This window comes from Agelaius tricolor, unplaced genomic scaffold (genome assembly GCF_023055355.1).
Source record: "Agelaius tricolor isolate 1412-34295 unplaced genomic scaffold, bAgeTri1.0.p SCAF_1, whole genome shotgun sequence".
NCBI lineage: Eukaryota > Metazoa > Chordata > Aves > Passeriformes > Icteridae > Agelaius > Agelaius tricolor.
In genome coordinates, this window is record NW_027269261.1 from 106373899 (window position 1) to 106394348 (window position 20450).

At 36.9% G+C, this 20450-nt stretch overlaps 1 protein-coding gene across 1 annotated transcript in view; it reads right to left on the reverse strand.

Annotated features, from left to right (window-relative positions):
- Window positions 1-1152: 1152 nt before the first annotated feature.
- Window positions 1153-20450, reverse strand: part of ASCC3 (activating signal cointegrator 1 complex subunit 3) — a 250900-nt gene continuing 231602 nt past the window's right edge. The window contains exons 38-42 of the mRNA XM_071446475.1: window positions 10542-10693; window positions 9881-10031; window positions 3829-4035; window positions 1850-2025; window positions 1153-1757 (exon numbers count right to left, since the gene is read on the reverse strand). Coding sequence (XP_071302576.1) covers window positions 1628-1757; window positions 1850-2025; window positions 3829-4035; window positions 9881-10031; window positions 10542-10693 — 816 coding nt within the window. The 3' untranslated portion in view covers window positions 1153-1627. The remainder of the gene's footprint in view (window positions 1758-1849; window positions 2026-3828; window positions 4036-9880; window positions 10032-10541; window positions 10694-20450) is intronic.

Sequence of the window (20450 nt, forward strand, 5' to 3'; positions counted from 1 at the left end):
AGCCTGGAGAAGGCTCAGAGAAATCGTCAGTGGGTATCTGAATGGAAGACGTTGATGAGGACACAGCCAAGGTCTTTCCAGCGGTGCCTGGTGACAGGACCAGAGGCAACAGGCACACCTGTCGGTGACACAGAAGAGTCCCTCTTGAATGCAAGAAATACCTTTGTTTAACTGGGAGGGTGACCAAACCCTGGCACAGGTGGTCCAGGGAGGTGGTGGAGTCTCCATATTTGGAGATGTGGTCCTGGCCTCTAGCTGGCCCTGCCTGAGGAAAGGTGTTAGACCAAATGACCTCTAGAGGCCCCTCCCAAAATCAGCCATGCTGTGATTCTATGTAGGTGCAGCATCACCAGTGCCAATTTTTCCTGAAAAGCTTCTAGTAACAACTCTGCTGTATTCTTTCATCTGGTGAAATACAATGGAAATGACAGCAAAATGATCCCTTGGAGAGGTAATGCTTATCAGCTCAATGCAAAGCTGAGCAAGTGCATATATTAATATTCAGTTTAAGGTCTAGTCTATCTGAATGAAGATGCACTGATGTTTCTTTAAGTATGTTGGCTCCAAGTACTTGCTCAGGATCTTGAATCCTCTTGAGGACTGGCCTCAGGATGCATAGTCTCATCACAAGATAGATGCTGCTGCCTTCTGCCTTCAGATTTATGCCTTGCAGGTACTATCACAGAGCTGCGCATCTCTTACAATTTCTTCTGCCTAGCAGAACCATTCATTGCTCATCATGCCTTCTGCTGCAACCCCCATTTTTGGAGCCTCATGCCCCCTTATTTACAGAAGCTGGTCACCGACTTTAGCACTGAGCCCTAGAACAGGACACCCAATTTTATATGCCTTAGTCCTACAAAATTCAGGAAAGAACACTAAGGAAATTGCATGTATGTAATATATGTGTATATGTATCTACATACATGTAAAGAGTAAACTTTAATAATTATCTACATAAATTGCATCATTGCTATACTGGAAATATTTTTTATGATTTAGCTTGCCCTTATAACTACATTTACTGCTCATATAATTAATATAAATTTGTGACATTTTTCTTTAGAGTATCATTTTCAAAATGTACTATGCATGAAGAGAATTTTTTTACTACATCTCCCATATTTTACACCTACAAATACAGTCAAAACATTCTGGGAATATTTTTATTAAACATGAAATATAACACATCCATTAATATTTTCAGCAGCTCTTAGATCAAATTTTGTATTTTCCCCTATAAATTAAAAAAGTTGAGTATTTAAATGCTATTAATAGACAGGCTATATAACACTTTTCAAAATGAAGATGATAGCCCTGAATTTGCACAAATTACAGTACTGTTCAGTCATTTATTTTGATGTTTTAAAATTCAACTAACAATCTGACTTCTGAGAGAAGAAAGATAAAACAAGAAAAGACAAATCTTCATAAAGGAGTAAGGCCACTGTGGCTAACTCGGTGTCATCAGAGTTAATACAGCAGTCACTTTCGGTGTCCCCGTTGTCTTGAGGTTTGAAGTTGGTTCCAGTAAGGCAGATGCATTTTTGGATGTCCCAGAATGACCAGATGTCTTAGTTGCAGGACCAGTTCTTTTGACTGAGTGGACTTTGCAGAGAGCCTTACTTCAGGCCAGGTGGCTCCTGGCCTCAGTCCCCTCCGTGGGGCCTTGTGCTGGTACAATGTTCAGGTAAATGTCGTACTGTTGGTCCATGCCAAGGTAGCTGTCGCTCATGAGATACAGGGTGTAGATACACCTGAAAAGTAAAACCAGCATTGTTAGTTTGGGAATTGGGTCTTGATTGCTTGGAAAACATAATAACTAAGAGAATTTGAGAGTTTGTCATACTTTCCAGGAGTTTCTGGAGTATAAAAAGCAATGGAAACAGTATTTCGATTTCTGACATATCCAGTTCTTTTCAGGGCGATGAGTTCTTTTTTATCAACTTCTCCCAATATCAAAAACCATCCTTCATCCTTAACTTTGGGGAATCGAGGAGCCATTGCTTTACTGTCCTGCTTTCCCTGTTGGGGAAAAGAAACAGCTTAGGAAAACTAGAATTCACCTTTCCAAAATGACATTTTTCCTTGAATGAGAAACACCTCACAACCATATTGCTGTAAATTGTTAGGTAAGGCTATAATTTAGCTAGACTAAAATAGTGTTATTTCTTTCTAGAAGAAGGGTTAAAAAAATAAAATAAAAAATTACAGTCCACAGATAAAAATCCAGAATGGAAGATATTATTTCACTTATTTTGTAAACTACTAAAACTTGAATGAAAAAACTATTCCCTTTCTGTAATTTTATCTAATATATTCCCAATACAGAAACGTGAATTGTAAACCTAGCATCTTTAAATAAAGCTAATCCATTTTATTCAAGATTAATATAAAGACAAAACCAACACTTAGTAGAGTTTGGTATAGCAAAAGGAAAGATTATTTCAGTGATTCTTTAAGACAGTGACTTTACTGCTGGAAGCTGAAGACAGAATGATGCACGCTTAATCAACATTCATTTTGCATTTTTAGAGGAAAAGGTTTTACTGAAGATTTATATGGAAGAAGAAACACCACCACAGCAATGAAGCTTTAGGAACAGTTTGATCCAGCTGTTTTTTACAAAAGAGGGATCAAATTCTAGGAGAGGTTTATAAAAAAGTGATCACTGCATGAAATGATTCTGCTCCTTTCACTTCCATGGCTTCTGCTTAGGAAAAGTCTCTGCCAGTAACTGGCACAGCAAAAAGAATGATGTATGTATGAGCTTTGCCCTTTGTTCTTCCTAAAATAAGACAGTTTCCCCTTGCAACTATAGTGAATCTGCTGTAGTCATGAAAAAAGTCTTTTGAGAAACAAGAATACTTTTCAAATATAATTCCTAACTAATGTAAGATAACTTCAGGATTTTCAAGAGCACACATGTATCTCCATTATTATTAAAATGGAATTTTCTTAAGAGTCTCAGAACTAACATCTAAAACTATTCTTTACTTTTATCTTCGGCTCTTTGCATCTTACCAAAATGCTGGTAATTATAATTCTTAATTATTTGAAACGTTAGAGAAATTAATTACCAGAATTATAACCATGGTGGTCCATACGTCATTCATGGTATGTCAATGACAGAGAAAGGCCTGGATAAGTGAGTGACAGCTCCATTGTCAGCAGTGCATGAAGGCAGGTCCAGCTCTCTTCAGATCTGACACACAGACACAGCCAGGTACTGCTGCTGGGGCAGAGCAGCTGGGAAACAGTGCAGCTCCTGGAGTTTCTGAATTGGCACACCAAGATTTACTGAGGGCCCAGCGAGCTGACCAGCCCAGAAGGCAATGAGATGTGCTTTAAATGGGCAAAGGGCTGGGAATGAAATGTAGTGGGAAAGAATTGTACGTGGAAGTTGTTCTAGGAGCTGTTCAAAAAAGCATCAGATGTAAAATATAAGGAAAATATTCTCAGTAAAGGCCTGAGGAGGTGTTACAAATAGAAACATATTTATAGGTGTGAGTCTGTACACAGTTTGGAAGCACCTGTGAACATAACTGGAAAGCCTATAAATTAGTTTGATTTTTTTTTTTCATTGACTTGGTCTAGGATTTTACCTTAAGAGCCTACTTACTATCCTGTTGCAACCTGGAAAAAACCATTTTCTTCACTATGAATACAGAAAAGGTATTAGAATATAGAATATGAATATAGAAAGTGCTTATAACTTACATAATACTTAAACCATAAAGAAACCTATTATACTGTATAAAGCATCATTGACAATGTAAATGAATTATTGGACACTTGTGCAGGGAAGGAAATGATAGATAAGTCTACCTGGTACCCCATCTGGGTTCTGTGCAGGTTTATTTGGAGCACATACTCTTGATCAGCATGCAGTTTGATCCATCTCTTGTCATCTCGTGTGTCTGTTGTCCAAGAAGGAACAGGTACTTCATTCTGTGGCTGAACTGCATCATCCCAACTGCCCTTAATGCTCAGACTGATGTTCAGAATTGGCAAACGGCACAAGAAATTCCAAGCCTGTAGAAAAAAACAGATCCCTATGGATTACGAGATAATCTATACAATCATTGCCACTCTAACAATAATTCAATGTGCAGTCTACATATTTATTCTATAATAATAATATTTTATTGTGTATTAGAATATATATAATTGTACAACTCTCAATCATAAGCACAAAATACTTTCCATTAACCTCTTATGCTACTTTCTTCCTAGCAAATAAGACAGATGTGAAACTCCTCAAGCACGTTACACATGCCTTGCTAAGATTACTGATGTCTGAACACAGAAAAAATTCCTTACTGCTCCCGATTAAAGTATTTTTTCCCTATAAGCCACTTAAAAACTAGTATAATTAAGTTTTAAATTAAACTTCCTTAGCATAATCCATAAAGAACAAGTCACTGCAGTGCTAATTAGCAATAGGCAAACCTCAGAGAGTTCAGAGGATCAGTTCAGATAATTAACCAAAAGTTCAACTGCATATCCAAAGTTATCCCTATTTTTTTTTGAGGTTTTCTTGCATCGATCCTCATGAACTCTCCTTCTTAGAGGCTTCCTGAGGAATTTTAAGTCTCTGCAGTCTCCCTTGAACTACAACAGGTCGTCAACTTTCTCATCCTTGTGCAGAGAACTGTTGCTAGAGGATACAATGTGTGTAGCTCAACATGACACTCTTAACCTTAAAAAGGCATCCTGAATACGCAGCCCTATGTTTCTCTCATTTTGGTCTCTATCAGACAAGGAAAAGTAGCTCTGAGAAGCTGTGACAAAAATGGAAGGGAGCAATGTAGGCTTTCATTTAGTAAAAAAGAAAATCAGCACGTTCATGCAATGAAATTTGTTAGGAAAAAGAAATGCTATTGGCTGTGGAATGGAGGCAGTGATTTGTGGCCTTTCTATGGCTGACAAAGATAGATGAGGATGGCGCTGGAAGAAAAAAACTAAAGACCAAGAATCACCCTCTGCCCTGACATCTTTCCCCTCCATCCCCAGAAAAGAACAGGAATCAGCATATATGAAAAGCTAGAGGGTGGGAAGGAGAAGAAGGAAATAAGAATATTGGTCTTGGAAAAGAGCCATCAGACGCCAAAATGGGAACTTGTGGGAACAAAGAGGGTAGGCATAGTCACATGGGCAATAGCATGGAGCAGAAATGTTTTATCTGGAAAAAGACTAAAGCATATTTTATTTTTCAAGTATGGGTTTGACCATGTAGAGTTTCAACAAAATGTATTTTCATTTAGATTGTGTCTGATGTGTCTGATTGTCTCGATGTGTCTGATTACTTTTTCTGTGCTGGAAGGCCTAGAGGCCTAATGAAAGCTCAGTTTGCTTTTTGCAGACATCATTGCCACGAGTCATACTGACAATAATAGCACATGGAGTCATACTGACAATAATAGTGTATGTCAATGCATGATTAGGGATACAGCAGCCAGGGAAAGCAGATCTAAGGTTGTGCTGCCCTAGGAAAGGTGGTGCTGTCTCTCTCTCCAGGGTTCTCCCCACCAGCTCACTGTGCCTGTCTCCATCCCTGGCATGTTGGCATTGCCATGCTGGGATTGTGCAGCTAGATGGATCAGCTTGCTAATCATTTTGGTGACAGCATGAACTTAGATCAGCTTAAAGCTGATTGTGGCAACATATTCTCTAATCCTGCAACTCTGAATAAGCATGAGCCTTCAGTGCCACTGAAAGAAGTGGTCCAGCCTCCTCCCCTGCTGGCACAAGCATTCATGAAGCCAGTTGGCTACGGGCCACTTTGACTGTCAGTGAGAGGGCTGGTAGGATTCCTCCTCCTCCCCTTGTCCCCAGATGCTCATTCCCACCTCCTTGCCTGAGGCAGACGCAGCATTTGTGCAGCTGTGCGGAGAGCTGGGTCAGGGGAGGTGAAAGCGGCACGGAGAGGGCAGGACTGCCCATTTCGGCTGCAGCACAGGCTTATTTGGATTAAAATGGCTGCATTACCAGAGCCTGGCTGAACTAAATGAGAAAACTGGGTTCAGCTACAAACTAATCTCTCTCTCTTTCCTCTTCTGTGTACTGCATGAACAGCTGTGTCTGTTCAGTGCAGAAGGTGGGGAGGGCCAGCTGTGAGCGCTCAGGAACTGCAGTGTAAAAGGAGGGGACACAGATAAATTGCACCAATGTTCTTAATGGTGTCTTAGCTGCGAAATGACAGGAAAATTGTAACAGAAACTAAAGAGATAGGACTTTAAGGAATTAATACATCTCTCTTTTTCCCAACTCTGAAAGAAAATGGGGGAAAAAAAAGACGGCACTTTGAAGAAGGTGAAAAAAATACCACTGACATTCTTAACTAAGTAATTGTTGCTATGATTTTGATACATATAATACACAAGACTACTATACCTGCTTCCAGCAAATCACACCAAATGACAACTTGAGCAGGAACATCTCAGCTGGAAAATGATTTTATGTTCAATGTAAAGGTTTTTAAGAAGAAACTTAGGGTAGGAACTCTACAGACCCACTGTGTCTCTGTGTGTGTAAGCAGAGTATTTCTGCCGAGATTAGGAGAGGCACTCTGATATAAACCAACCTGGTGATCATCTCTTTGGTTGTACTTTAGATATCATTTGTATCAAAATTACATAAAAGCTTGAAAGCTTTTATGTGTCTCAAAGGACAAGACCTGTTACAAATATGTTAGAATAAAGTTTAATTGCAGCAGAGATCATAATGTAGTAACTCCTTTAGTGGCATTACCTGTTAGCTTCACCATAGTCCAGTGAAGATTATGATTTGGGCTGGTTTATATCATACAATCCCAACATAATCTATTTGTCAAAGGCTGTCATGTCATCATGCAGTTTTCATAACACAAACAAACTAAAGTAACTCTGAGTAACTTTCTAATTAGATAAGAAAGCAAATTTAATATGTCATCCTATGAGGGCAGGTGACAGTTGTATTTGATGATCTTAAGGGTCTTTTCCAACCTAAAGGATTCTATGATTCCTTGATTTCTCATGTCTTGTGTATTTGAAAATTATAGGCAAAGTTAGTACTGCTTGATCATTGATACAGTATGCACAGCAGGCTGCCTTTTTATCATGCATGCAATGTGGGGAAAATGAAGAAATGCTTTTCTCACTAAGGAAAAAAGTCAAGTAGTAGCAGGTGAAAATGAAAAGATTATAGGAACACAGATACTTCCAGAGTAAAAGTAGATTATACCAAAGTAAAGATAATATTTATTTATTTTCAATCTTGAAGTTTCCTTTTTCTCTTTCAAAAACATCAATATCAACTCAATATTTTAAAAGGTGCTTAATGCCTAAGTGACTTAGAAGCTGAAAGAGATTTGTTAAAGAAATATGATTCACAAGGAATCACTGAACCATAGAGCTTTGACCAAAGAGTGGGGTTAGTCTAAATAGTTTGAATTTAGGTTGTCAGCTTTTAAACCCCCTCCCCGACTTTCATTGAGGTTTGGAATTATAATACTAAATTCTGTAAAATTAAACTCAGGCCTCCCATGTGGCTTAGGTATTTTTTGACAATTTTAATGGGGCTTTTTCGCTGTATAGGAAGACACAAGAACATATCAGCTCCTTTTAAATCTATCAACATATCCAATATATACATGCAGATATATACTATACATATACATTTATCTACCAAGGCCATAGATTCAAATTATAATCAAATGAAAAATTCTTCATAAACCTTTGGGAACATCATTAGTATTTTTGCCAATAATCTATCTCCCCAGGACCTAGCCTAATATTCCAAACCCATGAGCAGCTTCAAGAGCTGCTATTTGAAAATTAATTACCAATCTGCTTAAAAGGCATTTTCTTCTTTCCAAATGTAAAACTTCTTCCTTTTCCCATCTGTCTGAAATATATGTAAAGCTTAAGCTGTTTTTACCAGTGTCTTGCTAGTAATCTTTAGCTTTAAGATATGGGTTCAATATACTTTGAGTGAGAAGTAAAAGGTTTTTTAGGAAAAGAATGGTTTTGGCAATTTAGTGTCATATTTACCCCTTTATTTGGCTCTGTTCATGTCTGGTGCCAGAATGCTAGGCTTAAACTCTCTAGTCTGATATTCTTTCTTTATAGAAAACATAGAATATAGATGTTGAAGAATTTTTCTCTTGCTTGGCCCCTCTCTATGTGAGCACTGAAAGACTTTACATATGAAGACACTCAACAGGCAGTCTCAATATGAATTTTAATTCTCTGCAAGGTATTACAATAGTTTTAAACTTTTTTTTTTTCTATAAAAAATAGTGCAAGGAATATAACATATTGGTATAAAGCTTTCACATTTATAATGCCCTGCACAACACAATCATGGTTTCACTATATACCCAATACAGCCATTCCCAGCTCATGGAAATGAAAGTTGCTCCTCACATGATGGGAAGACATTATGTTTTTCCCTGTTATATGCATCTGTATTTACAAACATAGATATATAGAGGCATAGAGTCACTCACAGTGTGAACGTACACACCACATACACGCAAGCTATTTTTGAAGAAACTGCTAAGACATTTCAATACCAGCCAAACATATTTATCTGAGGATTAATCTTCATCTATTGAATCAGACGAGAACACTGCCATGCATACAATTATTTAATTAGCAGCCAAATCCTCTGCCAGTCAGCAGCCGTTCCAGGCATACTGATGGGGCAGTAGATGCAAATCTCACAGTAGTACTGCTTTTTCTCATTACTACTGCAATTAGCACTTAAATTGATGCTTTAAACATACTAATTTCTGGAATAATTCAGGATTTGTATGTTACCTGGGATCGCCTCACTGCAGAGACGACACCAGATTGCTACGCAAATTGAAGCACTTTTGAGCCAAATAACCATCATCATATCAGACAGAGCCAATTTGCATTTGCTTTTAAAGATAACAGAATGGCAATTTATGCAAATAAATTAAGTAAGTTTACTTCTGAGTTCTCCCTGAACTAATTATAACAATGTTCTAATTTTTTATCACATCTGAAAGTTGGACTGAAATCAATGTGTATCATGTTAGAAATCTGTTGTTAAAGGAAGCCTTTTTTTGATGTCAATACATTTTCTTAATTCAAAATTTTGATGTTAATTTGGTTACAAATGCAGATGTCTGTTACAGACATTTAAGTACTTTTCTTCTTGTTTGCATATCAGTAAAAGGTTTAACTGAAGCTGAACAGTCAAACTGTCCTTTTAAACATTCAAATAAAAAACATTAAAGTATCGCTTTTGAAGTTTTCATCTTTCCTACATTTATTTGAAATCAATAGGCTTAGAATGTGATGAATGCTATGGAATATAGCTATCCTTTGCTGCAAATGCCTTGAAAATGAGACTTTAGCAGATCAACATTTTGGAACAGTATTTTTTTTCCCTCCCCTGTGAAGTATGAAATTTTCATCTTCTTTTTCTGTTTCAAACACAAAATGAGTGTTAGATCTTTTACTAAGAGTATTCTCACAAAACATGGTGTTTGACAGACCACTTCAGAAGCCAGCTATGATGACATTTGCAATGCATGTATTCCTAGTGCAGAGCTATGAAAAGGTGGATAACACTCAGCAGATTGAATGACCTACAGAAGCATCTTTAGAGCAGGGAGATGTGGTAATATCATCCATAAACCAGAGTCTGTTACTGCTTAGCAGGGAATAAGTGAGAATAATATTAAGAAAACAGGCAGAGAAGAACTTCTGTAAAGCCAGCAGTACCCTGAAATTAGAGCAATGAACGTGTTGCACTTTTATACTGAATGTCACATGGTATTTACTGAAGGAGAGAGAATATTTCTTTGCCCAACTACTCTTCCTTTCCAATCACAATGATAATGGTCACAGATAGAAAGTGTTACCTGTGAAATGTGTGCTGCTGGCAACTCACTGTCCACAATGGAAGCAAAAACATTCTCTTTTCCTTCGCAGGCAGCCATTAGTTCGGGAAGACACTCGATAGGTCCTTGGTAACCTCCATGCACACTCTTCCTCTGGCCTTGGCTCCACTTCCTGATACAGACAGAAAAACATATGCCCAGGGAGGGAAAGCAAACATTTGTATTCAGTTGTTTTGGTGGTAAAACTCAATACTGCGTTCTGTTTTTAAAGGGTGGTCATTTATTTTTGCTAGCATTAATTACTGCATCATCTAAGCATCTATAGAGCTTTGCATTATCTATGATGTTAAGATGGATACTAATGTAGTTTTATAATGGATTAAAATAAAGAGATAATTAACATACAGAGTTAGATTTGTTAGGACTTGGAACCCTTCCAGTGGTCTCTTGTTAATTTGTCTGGAATCACGGTTCTCAAAATAATCTGTGGGGGTTAATTAATCAATGAATATTGAAAACAGAAACAGAAAATCCATTTGGGAAAGCATCACTGTGAAAGACAGAGCTCTGCTTCTGATTCGTTAACGAAGATTCTCGGGCACAACAATGCCATTCAAACACCATCAGCAGCAGAAAGCAGAAATAAATTGGAAACCTGCTAATGCTTAAAAGAATTACATACCGAAAAAGGTAAAGATGCTGGAGCTCTACATTTGGCAAAGTAAGCAGGGATGAGTCATGTATCCATCTACCCTGAACCACCATCTGCACCAGGTTGGTTATGTTCAGAGCAGTCACCAGCCAGCCATGATGGGCTGCTACGTCCAGCATTGCCTAAGCAAAGGAGACACGTAATAAAAAAAAACCCTGCAAATGTAATTGCATACCTGGTTCATACAATGTGATTAATGTTTAACATACAGTGACTTCTAGGTCTTAACATAAGAATTTACTGCAACCTCTATTGATGGCAGTTAGACACTTTTGGAATTAACCTTGAGAAAAGATGAATTAAATCCTCTATCACTGTCATCAGTTCTTATTCTCGAAATGGTAATTTACACAATGGTTTTGGGGGTGAGGACTGAAGGTAAACTCTTTTCCTTACAAATAACTGCTCTTTAACACAACTCAACTCAGAATGAAGGGAAAAATCAACATTTACTGTAAAAGAAAAGGTTACAATTAATGGCAGTATTTATTTATATTTTGACATGAGAGCTTTGTCAGAATTACAAAATTATTCAAAAATCCTTGAACTATTTAAGAAAAACACCAATATATATACATTTGTTCAAAAATTAATACTAATGTCATTTACGAGCAGCAAATATTATTTCCATTTGAACTAAGTATTTAAAAAAATCCCTGGAATTGGACTAGATAAAAGCACTAAAATTTAGCTTAATAGCATATTAGAGGTTTTTTTCAACACTGACACATAAGTTGAAATCTTGAAGAAAGCTTACGAAATAGCTTATATTTTAGCTATGGTGACTAAAAGTGATCTGAAACAAAATTAATTTCACCCTTAATTGCACTGTGAACAGTTGACTGTCTTGAGAATGAGGGTGAGGGATACTTGGCTGTCTCTCCCTTGGCATCTCTATCCTGATCCTGAAAAGCTTCCCCAAAGTACACAGAAAACACAAGCAAACAAAAAGCCCCTATGCAGCTATACATCAGATTTCAAAGTGTTAAAAATCATCCTGCCTTCCATGCCTCATGACTTTCTGTTCCATTTCTACTTCCTGTGTTTTGACAGTACAAATAAGAGGTATATTGTTTACTAACAGTATACCCCTTATTTGTATAGAGATCTAAAGCTAATTCAGTATGGATTTGCACTGCAAATGGCCCTATGGACATGAAAAAAATGGTTCTGCTTGCTTTTTTCCTTGACTGGACTTACACTCTGTTTGGTTAGTCTGAAAGTGAATTTAAGAGTTCTTCCAAGGAAAAAAGGACGAAACATGAATTTTTGGTTTCAATTTTTTAAAATAGTAAATGCAGCTATTGGGATATGTAACATACTTTCTACTCTGTCTATAGTACATTGAATGAATTATTATGATTTATGAAAGCATTTCAGCTGGTGAAAAAAATAATGCTATAATGTATTAGTTGTCTTGCTTATTTTGTTGTTCAATAACATTATGATCACAATAAAGTGTGGGTCCTCGTATTAAAACACTAAACACTAAACCACACATTGGAGTAGAAAGTCACATATTTAACAGTAGTTCACCATGGAGGGAGTTTAATGTTTGATTAAAATATGAGAAAATAGTTTTTTTTTCAAGAAAGTGAGGAACATTGATATATTGAGTCTGGTGTACTGAACAGTTTCAACACCTTTTTAAATACCATCTTGGTGTTAGGAGGGTTGTAGTTTGATTTTATGACTAGGCTTCAGATGTTTCCATGGGTTTTTCTTGTAAACACAAATGATATTGCTTGATACTTAGGCAGCAGATACCTGCACCATTTTAACTTATTTTCCAGCCACTAGTGTAATGAGGAGAAGCTGTCTGTGTAAGTCTTTACATTTAATCAAATGTTTTACAGACAAACAAAAGGCAGCATTTACTTAAGGCAAACTAAACAGTGAAATCTTCTTTAAACAAAGGAGTTGTTTACACACGCAGAGCTATTTCAATTAAATTACACTGATTCTGGAGAAATACTGACTTTAAAGACACAAGTTAGTTTCACTCCTGGCTGAGTCACACAGTTTATTTTAGCAGTTTACAATGCAATTTCAACAGGTTTTTTTTTCCAGATTGGGGTGATAAGATCAGTGACACTTAGAAAAATATTTGAAGTGTTACCCTGTATTACCCAAATGTTGTCTCATTTCTCATGAATTGTGGATAAAGGGCCTTTCAGCTAATAAAGATCCAGATTTAATATTTAATTTTTTGGAGGAAGAGTCATAGCATCCTGAAACTCTCTAACATTCCTAATGACCCTAAAACCAGCACCTCACAACACAATCTTACTGGTATCCATTTTCTGTCTCTTCACTTGGTTTGCCAAAGTGATTTCCATGCAGGATTGTTTTCACCAAGTAGAAAATAAAATTATGTTAGAAATCACATTTGAAAGGAGAAGCTTTGTGGCCTGCAGATTTATATGTTGGTGCACATGACATTTACTTGCATAAGGAGGGAATTGTTCTCAGCACCAGACTGGAGTGAGTCTTTGAAACTTACAAGGTGAGTTGCTCTTTACCTGATTTCACATTTTACATTTATTTGAATGTAAAATGCAGTATATTGAAGACTATCCTTACAGTACAGCCCGTGTTTCTGAGCAGTCTGTGTTGCTGAGACAGTCTGGTATCTGCCTCCTGCTCTCCACTACCTGTTTCTTGCTCTTTTCTGCTATTCTGACAGCCTGAAACATCATGTTCCCCAGTGATGATACTGCTGTATGTATGTGAAGAATAACTGGTGCATAAATATCTTGTATTTTCCATGAATGACAAGAAGAATACAGCAAGTTGTATTTTTAGTCAGCATGAAGCAGTGGTATTTTATAGAATGCTTCTGGAGATGCACACATAACACTGTTTACATTGTTTTGGTGGTTTTTTTCTTTTTAAATCTATCCTTCTCCCCCCCTTTTAAACAGAGGTTTGAAAAGGGGAAAAGAAGAGTGAAGATGTAAGAGAAAGATAAATCTAAAACAAGCTATACTTTGAAATTAACTGGAGGACCCTTTCAGATGGAAAATCTCCTAGAAATTGATAGAGGCCTACAGACAGACATCCCGTAGGGAGTACGGAAAGCCTGTGTGTGTAAGGCTCTGTGTTCCACATTGTTATAATGAATCCACACGGCAAATCCTCTTTTCCTCCTTATTTTCTGCTTCTTTACCCATAGAATTTATTCACAGCATCTCTATCTGGATGTGAAATCCAAGACAGTGACATTGTGAAAAAGTCAGAACAATGGTAAAGTTGGCTTGTTTCATCTGCTGCCTTGGAAACCTCCACACATTTTGTTTTCCTCTAAGTGTAAAACATGGAGATGCTTGATACTTAAATGGTTACTGAAATTCCTATAAATACTCAAGGTAACAAATTGAGTGATTCCCCTATCTCCATACATAAATATAAGCAACTAAACAAAGAAGATAATACAAACCACAAAATTTTAAAGTATTTAATATTTATATTATCTGATGAATAATATATTTAGTTTCTCTAGTTTATCTAGTTGCTACCCGTTTAGCTTGTTGTATGACCAGTATAATTTTATAGAAACTTTAAGCTCTTATTTTGCAAAATCATAAATAAACTCTAAATATCTTAGAGTGGGTAAGATTGGAACAGATTATTATTCTAAATTGGGAAATGGCACAAAGTAGTTACCTGCCTTTTAAGCCTTAAGAATTTAAAGCAATATGGGATAATTTCATCACAGAGAGAAATTTAAGAGAAGAAGACAGTGAATGCAACAAGTGAAACAGGAAACAGTAAAGATGCTTTAAATACAGAAAAAAACCACATGTATTTTTTGGTAAACCAACATATTAAATAACAAAAAACCAAACCAAAATAAAAAACACCCCTCTAAGCCCACCACTTTTTAACCTGAAGTAGAATAAATGGGGTAAATAGATGGAGTCAAGGGAATTATTGGTTGTTATAATAGCAAATATGTTCACCATCCTCTTATTTGGGGCTCCTTCTGCACTTAGGAGGATTAAAAGCAGATGCCTATACTGAGATTGGTTTTCATGAAAGATTCAGGCAATAGCTCTTAAGCCTTCCCAATGTCATACTTGGACAGTTACAAAGTAATAACAGCAATTAGTGACACCTCCTTTACATTTTGTCTGTTACTATCAAAACCAGCTCAGCTTGTGCCAATGTGGGAAACAATGACCTATTAACCATGGCTGGGGCAGCACAAAAATGCCAGTGATCAGCAGCTCACTGATGTAGATGTTGTCAGGCATGGCAAAACCTTTCATTCTGATGGTATTTGGAATTGAGTGTCAAAATGTTTGGATCAAAATCATGCTATTGCTGTCATCATCCCAGCATTAAGACAACACCATCAGCATCTGCGATCAGGTTTTCATCTTCTGTTTTTCAGGAGCAGCAGCTGCTTATCCTTAGGTATGGAATGATTTAAACTGACCAAACTGTACCTTTCTGGTCTGACACGAAGCTGAAATTTAACAGTCTGTCTCTTTCTAGCCAAAGTCATTACTGGTGGATGGAATTTACATGATGGTTTGTAACTCTCTAGTTTGAGGGGAAGCAAAGATGGAGGCAGGATGTGGAAGAGGTGAGTGTGTGGCACACTCACTGACAGCAAAACATTGCATTTCTCTGGTGTTATTAAGCGCTCCCTCTATGTGCTCAAAATAAATTGGAACACGAAATTGTTCCATAATGAACAAACACCCCCATTCACCCCCACTCATTTAGGAGATTTTTCAGGCTACTAAAAAATCCTGATTGCTAAATTCTTTCTTCTAGAGACTTCTTAACAAAGTTTTTAGAAACACTGTTTTTGGTATTACTTTCACATCCTTCATTTGAAAGTCAGATACTCTGGATCACTCTTGTACGACTGGGTAGGTGGCAGGGGACCAGACTGATACTAGCAGAATTTCTGATCTACCCAAATGACTTAAATAGCTTTTTCCTTTAAGATAAGCTATTGAAGTGTTAAAAGTGATACAGATTGCATCTCATTAACAGAGCCTGCATACTGCTTAGAATAATTTCTTCTTCTTTTTGAAGTCACCTGTCCTATGACTCTGAATATACTAAGCAGTTTGACTTAAATCCTGTAAACATAAATGTTACTATTTTGTGGATAAATTATATTTAAGCGAAGTGTCAATGGAACTATAATGATAACTGCTTTGGATACAGAGGCAAGCTAAAGAAATGTAAGAAATGCCATTTCAGTGGAGAATCACATCTGTGACTACTCAGCTAGAAGCTGAGTGCCTACAGTGATGCCATTGGTGGCAATGACTTTGTGGATAGGGACTAAAATTTCAGGTGTACTCAGGGTGAGTTACATGGCTCAAATTTATCTACTCTTAAAAGATTAATCTTATTTGTTGTATCAGTGCTTCACAGTCTATGACACTTTGTTTAGTGCTTTTATTCATGAATTTGAAGTTTAGTGTAGGACTAAATTTCAGTTACATGTAGAAGTTTAAATCCATAGATCTATTAAAATTATTACAATTGTGCCTACTTACAGCTGTTTAAGACTACAGAATTTATGTGACAAATATTTATAGATAGACAAAAGTGTATGCATTTTACGAATTTTTCTAAAAATCTATTAATTCAGAATAACAATAATTATTTTGCACATGCTTCAAATGTAGGAAGCCTTCCAATACATAAGATTATATTATGATCCATGTGTGACTTGATATTCTGCTAATAAAAGTAAAATATTTTTTCAGATTTTAAAGCATGCCATGTACTTTAAGTTTCATGTTTTCATATAAATCATGACTATGATGCTTCAATTACATAGCTCAGAAACAGCAACTGACTTGAAAAGTTGGAATTTATTTGAAGTATTACAGAGACTTTAAGTTCACTACCTTTGGTATGTATATATCAGTAAAACAGGTATCTACAGAATCTTTGAAATTCAGAGGTCTAGTTCAAAATTACTTTTTAGCAATGTTTTAATCTGGGGGGGGGGGGAAGTTCTTTCAGATCAATTAAATCACCCCTGCACAGCTGCGTGGTTTCAGCCTACAGAACATCCCCCCTGTACTTCATCAGAGATATAGTGAATAAGTTGTAATTAATCCTATTCAGGAGGCACTCCTTTTATACTGCCCTCTGTATCCTACTTCTCTTCACTTTTTTTTTTTTACAAGCATATTCAGTCTCCTCTTCCATATGCTCTGCTACCCCCTATGAGAGACTAATTCTTCATTCTCTCATCATCATAAAGGTCTCACTGATGTATGCAAATTACAACCTTCCTAGCTGCTTCACAAGATTCCTATCCCTGTATTCATCCTTTAGCCTCCATAGTAACATTATTAGTATTTTCAGAACTGGAGAAAGGACAAACCATTTACTGTCCACATTTAGTGGAGTGCAACCCTTGGGTTCTTACTGATTTCTTTTAATAGTATTACAGAAATAAAAGCAGCTGCAGAGTGTGATATCAGCAATGGAAACTTGGTAGGGAAGAACCCATCACTCAGAACTCACTGAGTCCCAATAGCCAATTTATTTTCAAATTGCTAATTCATAAATTGATATTTTCTACTATACCAGCAAACTGTAAAAAGAAAAAATGTTTTTGATAAGAATCACTTTGCAATAAATCCCAATTTCCTAACATAAACAATGTCTTAATGCCAGCACTTGTTTCAAATATTACACAAATCTACCAAAACCATGAAAGACACACAGCATCTTTCTCATAATAAATCTGTTCTTTTTACAGTTTAGAGTCAGTTTCAATGTAGGTATGTAATATTTTGCCAATAATCAAAATTTTTTTAGTGCATTCACAAGAACCCTTTTCAACAGCAACAGTTATTCCCAGTAACTTTCTCCTGAACTTTTAGCCCCTTAAGGTTAGCATTCAGGAAGCTCAGCTGCTGTCTAACAAACTTAATTAATCAAAAAGTCATTTCCGAGCTGTAACTATGAGTAAAAGTGCTTCAAGTGTGCTAGCAAGCCTACAAGTTAATCAAAATGCTAATGCAGTACAAATTAAAGTTGTGATTAACATTTCACAGTAGCTGCTTAAGTGAATTGATCACACAAATGGGTTAAGCATTACTCATTTCCTCCAGCCCCAACTGGGAAAAGGTTTGTCATGGCTGGGGGAGGGATGAGGCACAAGCAGCACCAAATCATCATTAAACCCTCACCAAGGTGCTTCCATACACCACAGCACTGATTATCCACAGCAAGCAAAGCTCCAGCCCCACAAAGGTAACCCTCCCTTCTCCCACATATATACCTACACAACACAAGCAGGAAGCATTTTCAGCCCAACATGTCCAGGTACTTTCCTTACAAAGTGATCCATTGATGTTTAGTATCTATAAGTGAGCGTTGCCACACAGTATAAGCATGACAAGATTTTTTTATTATTCTATTATTTCCACACTCCTGATGTGCAATAATAGCCATACAGCCATGAAAGCAGCCAGTATTTAAGTCAAATTGCAAACATTGTGATATCACCGGAATATTACTGCATATACAAAGAATATGTGTAGCAGCTGAAGAGATGTGGCCTCTGCTCTTCACTTGTTTCTGACTAATGCTCTGCATTCTCAAGTTAATTTGATTCTCTTCCCTTCGTTCAGTAAAGCTGCCCATTTATTTATAGCTGCCAGTGCAACCATTACACAAAAGCTCTTTTCCTGGACACTTCTGGACAAATCTTACTTACACAATGTAAAATAGGCCTTTCCTGTACCTCCCACCACCTGCCAGCAAGCAGTTGGCACACCTGCACTACCAACAAGCAATACATGAGCCCAAATCACTCCTAGGACCTTTAAAACTTCTCCACCTCCTCATAAGCAGAAAAACAAAAGATCCAAGGGACTTGGCTCTCAAAATCAATAGTTTTAGTGGCTGTTATGAACTGAGGAGATTTCGGGATGATGAGAAGTGCAGAACTAAAGGACATTTTCTTTCTTTGAGTCTCAAAATGGCAACATGGGCTCCTTTGCATGGCCAGAAGTACTTTTGTGTTCTACTTCTCCTTCTGAGGAGCCACCACCACCCGTAAGTATTTGTACATAAGCCAGCTCTTAGCTGAATTGGGCAGCATATTTGTGCAATATTTGACAGCTCTGAACACGTATCACAAAGATGATCCTCATAAGAACTATAGCAAAAGTTGCAGTTTAAATGACCAAAAACAACTTTAACTGGTTTAGAATGGCTGAAGCAGTATTATACACATCACCATCTAGCTAAGAAAACACAGTGCTTAACATAAAGAATATTTTTCTTTCCTGCCAAAATCAGATTCTCCAGAAGACTAACATGATGGGGAATGACAGGGCATTAGGGACAGCATTTCAAGGTCCTTGTTACAGATTTAGGCAATTTCCCATGCAGAGTAGTTTTTCTTCTGCAGTTTGGAATCTGTTTTCATGTCCACCTTCTCTCAATGCCCAGCTACCCTACTGAGATGTGTTTAACACATCCATAGGTAAACACTTCTCAAAGGTTAGGGCTGAGCTCCATGGCAGTTCTACTCCTGGCAATTTTAAAATATTTTATCAACGATTATAGTAGAAGTGGAGGCTTGTGGCCAATTCCAATGCAAAGCCAACAACTGTCACATTATTTCTGAGAAGAGACTGCCCTGCTGAATCTGAGAGTGATGGTATTACTGCCTCAATTATCCATTTCAATTAATGCAAATATAGGCAATAGTCTTGGAACAGCAGAATAAGAACTGATCGCTGAATACACAATCACAAAATATAAGGCTTGGCAAAGGAAGCAGAAAAGAGATTAGATTTAGTTTCATGTATTCTTAAATAAGATAGGAAAAAAAGGTGAAGTATAGTCTTTACAATAATAATTGTATCTTATAAAAATGTTAGAGAAATATTTTCATTAGAATTTTTATTATTTAATGTACATTCTCCTAAAAGAAATGGAGAAATGTTTGATTTTGAGAAGCTACTGGGGTGTTCAGCACCATCTTAATGACACCTCTAGCTTTTCTCAGTAAAAATAACAGAGAGTGCTAGGCTTGAAGAGAATATATTGTCTATTGTAACTGTACTAATGGTATCTGAAGTAAATAAAAATTAAATGAAATGGCCAAGGTCACACAGGAAGCTGAGGCAGGTTTTTTGAGCCATGGGAACCTCCTGCACTTTATCTGTGAGAGCCTGTCACTGATAACAAACTAGATTTTAACTTGAGGTTTTCAGTGTAGAGAAGGGGTCTTTAGCCTAGTCAATGCCTCAGTGGCCATTCATTACAGAGGTGGGAGAGGGAGCAGATAGGCATTCACATTCCAAAAGGCTACATACTGCTATTCCCCATATTTCTGCAATAAAAGGAAAAAATTCTGCATTTCATCCATGGTATATAAATACTAAATTTTATCTTGCTATAATGAACTCCACCTATAGCTAACAAAGGCTAACCATAGGAAAACTGTAACAAAATATACTTCCTTTTTCTTTATGCTAAAAATTATATTCCCCTATTAAGCCAGCAATGTAAGTCCTCAAATTCTGTTAAGTGCTAAAGACTTGAATATTTTGCCATAATTATAAACAAGAGAATTCTAATGTAGAGCCAAAACTTTTAAGACATCCAAGGAAAAATGATTTAAGAGTTGTTTCATAATTTTTTCATTACAGTATAGTGGAATCTTACCTGGAATCCAGCAGCTACATTTACCTATGTAATGCTCTTAACATGGTTTTCTGCTGGACCAGTAACAATACTCAGCCTGAAGCCACTAGCAATGAAAAAACCCAGAAGATGTTGGAGGAATGGAAGGGAGAATGAAACATGTGGGATAGGAAAGGAGTCATGGGAGGGAAGGCTGATTCAGGTGAAGGACACCACGGAAGATTG